Source organism: Monopterus albus, unplaced genomic scaffold, assembly GCF_001952655.1.
Source record: "Monopterus albus unplaced genomic scaffold, M_albus_1.0 scaffold41.1, whole genome shotgun sequence".
In the NCBI taxonomy this organism is placed as follows: Eukaryota; Metazoa; Chordata; class Actinopteri; order Synbranchiformes; family Synbranchidae; genus Monopterus; species Monopterus albus.
The window spans coordinates 229,445-234,871 of NW_018127921.1; the positions used below are offsets into that span (position 1 = coordinate 229,445).

At 41.1% G+C, this 5,427-nt stretch overlaps 1 protein-coding gene across 4 annotated transcripts in view; it reads left to right on the forward strand.

The window, feature by feature from the left end:
- Nucleotides 1-5,427, forward strand: part of bltp3b (bridge-like lipid transfer protein family member 3B) — a 30,832-nt gene that overhangs the window by 3,308 nt on the left and 22,097 nt on the right. For all 4 annotated transcript variants that reach the window (XM_020599502.1, XM_020599503.1, XM_020599504.1 and 1 more), the window contains exon 2: nucleotides 3,570-3,732. In XM_020599502.1, coding sequence (XP_020455158.1) covers nucleotides 3,570-3,732 — 163 coding nt within the window. The remainder of the gene's footprint in view (nucleotides 1-3,569; nucleotides 3,733-5,427) is intronic.

Consider the following 5,427-nt stretch of genomic DNA (forward strand, 5'->3'; position numbering starts at 1 on the left):
ATATGTGTGTGTGTGTGTGTGTGTGTGTGTGTATATAGGACTCTGCTGCCAGTACAAACGCAATCCCCTTTGACAGGTTGACTGTGTGTTGTTTAACTGTTGTTCCGTTGATGTGTGCGGTGTCTTGTAGGAGTTTGAGTATGTAGGCCGGATATTAACTCATGCACACCCACTGGACGGTAACATCGACATGATGCAGTCTTGTCAGTAACAGCTCTCTTAGAACTGCACAATGTTTTTATCTACACCTCAACATACTGTAGATTTTCTACAAACAAAAGAAAATATCTTTTCATGAGCCTAGCGAATGTTGTTGCCAGTATTATATTACATAAGAAGCCAGCATTACTGTATAAACAGGAGATTATATTATCACTGATTAATCTTCTCAGTTAACTAGTTTGCCAAAGCTAGCACAAAAAACTAAGGCTAAAAGGGTTGGGTTGTGGGGCAGCACATTTAGTAGGGTGCTCCAGATATCCTCCCCTCAGCAACGTCCTCCTGGGGGATCCCAGTGGCTTCAGGCCGCTTTCTTTATGGCACTGATGTCATAAGACTGTGCCACAAATGCACCTTCACAGAGCAGCTGGGAGTCTCTTAAGGTTCCATTCACAAACATCAACATAAAGCGTGGTGGATTGAAGTCTGCCCTCATTATTGTGGACAAGGGAAAAGCTGCAAGATCGGCCTACTATGGCAGACATCTTTAAGTTGATTTAGTTCCAAATTATACAACCACGCTATGTGCCTAGGCAACTATTAAGAAAACAAGGGTTGGGCAACAAACAACAGCCTAGTGCTGTTATTGTTGTATGATTAATTTATAGTAATTAGCTTTATTTAGTTTGTCCCTTAGCAAATAGTGCATTAGTACCATCTTAACCTTTACAGAGAAAAATGTAGGCAAGGTTTAACAGGCTAACAGACCTCTTCAACCATAGTAACTAGTTCTAAAGCCTTCATGGGCTTGGATCTGGTCTGGTGAGCTCTGGAATAATGGCTGAAGTCTAGAGAGAACCCATGAAAGGGAAAGATGACATGTGTGTGAACTTAATACCCCCGACCTCCTCCTTGCTGTTCTCGCTAATGAGCAACTTCAGTCTTAGTAGTCCTGATAGTGGACATCTGATTACCATATTATTTAAATACAATATTTATTTATAACTTTGAAAGAAAGGGAGCTCCCTGACTAGCTGATACATGATCAGCAACAGGAATGAATATTTCACTGGTCACAGGGCTGAGACACTCCAGCAACAGCCATCTCTCTGTGTTTCTGTCTCTTGAGTGTGTGTGTATGCCCGAGCGAGTGCATGTGCACATAATATATTATTTGTGTTTTGTTTGTGCGGAAGTGTGTTCTGTGCCTTGTCCCTCATTCCTCTGGGCAGGTTCTCTATTTGTGCCAACTGCTGCTGCTGAATAATTTAGAGATGTTGAATTGGAGAATAATCTGACACTGCCAGGGGAAGGTGTTGAGTTTGACAGACTGACGACTCACAAACTATTGCTCATTGGACAAGATGTCTTTCAAACTGGAGTCCTGATAGCTCACTGAAGACCATCAGTGCAAAAGCCTGTCTTTCAAAGACTAACCACTTACTCCATAATCAGAAATCACCAGTTCCGGATAGCGATAATGCAGATGTGTTCTTGCTTGCTTATTTCAGTAACTGCATGTGATATTAGGGACCAGTCTGAGTAGCCTTTGTGTAGATACTCATCTTATTTGACTGTTGAGATATTGGCCATGACAATCAAGCCACATTTCTTTGTCATTATAAAATTCAATGTGTTTGTGATTAGTTACACAAGTCAGTCACAGTGATCTGCAAATTCACTTTTTTGGGTCATAGCAATTTTATGGTCTAATATTACCTTTATTTTGATATTATACAGATGCGGATTCGAGAGATGAAAGCACAGCTGTTAACTTGGTGCTTGATATCAGCACATACCCTGAGTTTAGGTATTGGTATTGATATCGGGAGAGAAGACGTTGGATCGGTGCCCTCCTGATGTCTGATCAAACTTGTGTTAAATATCAAGTCTTACATTGAGGGCGGTTTGCCAGTAGAACACTAAAGTTTCAGCCTGTAGATATTGTGACTTTGATAATCAGGTCACTATCAGTGATGTGTGTTAGCTGTGAAACTAAACCTTGATCTGGCTCTATTTACAGATAGACACATACTGTAAGTGTGTGAGAGATTAGTTAAGTAACAGGATTAAGCAGGTTGTGGGATTGCCTGTGTGGCTTTAATACTATTGTCATTTTAGATAGACAACCAGCTCAGGCCTAGTGCTACTTTAGCTGTTCTCCTGTAATATTTTTATTGTGTTGTTGGTTGAAAACCACACCGGTAAATCCAGCGGCGTTGCTCTGGAGTTGAGACGTACTTATATGCAACATTCTTTACCTTTGCATGTCACAGAGTCGAGGTTTTGTCACTCTTAGCAGCTTCAGAATGTGAAACCATTACTTCAGTTGTAAGAGATTCCATTAGACTTGTCTGTGGTGATGCATGGGTCAATAGATGATCTAGTTTCTGACCACTCTGTTAATTATTAGCCAATAATCAAACTGCAAATAGGGGTTGAAAACACTTAGGTCATAGACCTGGAATTTGTGTGTTCAAGTCTGTATTTAAAGCTGCCTTAACTACGATTTTACACATTGTCTGAATAAAGTGAAGTGGTGTGTCTCAGTTACACTACCCCCTCCATGACCCTCGGCTGCTTATAGCCCTTCTGTTGTATTTCCAGCTTCTCTGCCCTGTGTTGTCAAAGTACGGTCCATGGCCCCACCTGCCTCCTAGCCAAGGTTATAAGAAATGGTTTTCAGACCGTGAGTAGCCATTTCAAGCAGCTGGCCGTGGAGAAGCTCTCTGCAGCTAAAAGTCCTAAAACTGACATGAAATTATTGGTAGAGTAGGTTTAAGAGAAACAGCAAAAAGACTAAACACACAAAAATAATGTTAAAATATAATTAAACACAGTATCTCCACATATGGGTCCCCAGGACACTGATGTTATATCAATATTGGCTTATACTTTTTAATTTAAAGATGGGCATTGTTAGGGTGAGTTTGGTGCTTTATAATCTGAGGCAGTGTGAGACTTACTGTGAAGATACACACACTCTGTCAAGCATGAGATTTAGCAGCATTTACCAAGCCAGTGACAGCTATTCTGAGCTGCAGCATGTCGTTAGACCAACGCCTTTACCACATCTATTACTGTACGACCCTTTCTATTCTCTTTTTTGTGACTTTAATTCCACAGTACAAATACAGCCTACCTGAACAGAAAAATATATTTTTCTGAAATCTAGTTTCAGTTCTGTGAAGTATTTGTGTCCATCCTTGTTGCTGGGTCAGTCTTCTCATAAACAGGTAAATTATAGTCTTATTTTTGAGTGTATTATTAAAAGGAAGCTGGTTTTGTTTCATCCAATACACAAAAAGCCCAACATTGTGGGTTTCTTTGGCCAGCCTGCTGCGTTGCCAGGAATCATTTCTAAAATTATTTCCAGGCTCAAAGCTGCACTTCTCGTCTGTGTGTTGTAGGTTTGCTAAGAACCTGTCGCCGGACAAGATCAACTTGAGTACGTTGAAGGGGGAGGGGCAGCTCACTCACCTGGAGCTGGACGAGGAGGTTCTCCAGAGTCTGCTGGACCTGCCCACCTGGCTGGCCATCAACCGTGTGGAATGTAACAAGGCAGCCATCAGGGTGAGACACCAGCATATGTTGAAGTTTCCATTCCAAAGGAAAAGTTAACGTTTTGAGAAATAGGAAATGCCCGCTAGCTCCCATTAAAACTCACTTTTTAACATATTGTCTTATTTAATTAACCTGCAGAAAAGCAGACTGGAGGGTTAGGGGACTATTTCTTAGTCAGAGTGACTCCCGTAAGTCTCCACAGATTTCTAGGAAGCTACTCGCAACCAAGAAATTGTCTGGTATATAATCATCCATAAAACAGCAAATTGTTATTTTTACACATCATATGATTTGCAGGCTAAGCCCCGGGTTCGAATCAGGGTTGTGTCAGGAAGGGCATCCGGCGTAAAACTCGTGCCATATGTCAACATGCGAGTCATCAGAGTGACGATTTGCTGTGGCGACCCCTAAAATGGGAAAAGCCGAAAGTGACTTTCTATATGATTTGCAGGTTAAACAAAGGAAACCATATTAGAATGGCATCCATCTTCTCATCGCGGTCTTTGATGAAAAATTAATGAGCCTATTTTCCAAAATGTCAAACTTTTGTTTCAAGTCAATCATTAAATCAGACTTCCCTTATTGCTGTTGTTAAAACCAAAGTACAGAGATAAGATTTACATAACCGAGTCATATTTAAAACTTCATGCAAAACAGGTTTATATAGTTTTATTTCAGGCTGAAATGAAAGGAAACCTAGCAAACGGCACAATTATTCACTGTGTGTACAGTATATACAGACAGCCTGACTTTAATAAAGACACCTATGAACACGAGTATTTGCACTGTACGCTCTTTGCTGGAGCTGGCCGATGCCCACAGTGGTCGCGGTGCCATGTAGAACAGCAGACTCCGACACACCCTGGAAACAGTGAATGGAACTGCGTCATTTCCATCGTGACTGGACTTGTATTCGGACCACAGTCCACTCTCCACCTCTTCTTTTCTTCCTCCACCTCATTGCTTTCTCTCTGTGTTCTTCCCTTGTCCCTTTCTCAGCAACTCACACATTCAATTTACAATTCACCCTGTTCTTCACACATCTGTCTTCACTTTTGACGCCCCCCTCCATTTTATGGTTATAGATCAAATCTAGTCTGAATAACACCATTATGTTACCTGTTATGATACCATTATGGTATCTGATTGCAGTTTTTGCACATCCTTTGTTGACATCTTTCTTCTAATTGGAGTTGTAGTCTCTTGTATTTACTCAATTAGTTTTACTGTTATCGGCAGTGTGTGCAGTACTAATGCAGTGTTGCAGCTGTAAAACCTACATTGTTTACAGTGTGTGGAGCATGATTTCTCAATGAACAGTGGAGCTTGTGAGCTGATACCTGTGGTACCATCTGCATTTCAGTATTTGCTGTTAGCAAAAAAAAACAGAGGGCAGATGTGTATCTCACTTCCTCACTTATAAGAACGCCATCTCTTTGTCTTCCTATTGCAGTGAAGCTACACCTGACACCACTTCATTTTAAAAGGTGTTCCAGTAAATAAGTTGTTCTGATTGACCAGGTTGAATAAAAGTTTACAAAATCAATCTTGTAGCTGTTTGTGATGCTTTCCCAGTTTTACAAACACTCTTAAATGATACACTAAGGGGGAAAAAAAAGCAATAAATGTTCTGCATTGGGCGGCATGGTGGCACAGTGGTTAGCGCTGTTGTCTCACAGCAAGAAGGTTCTGGGCTCCAGCCCC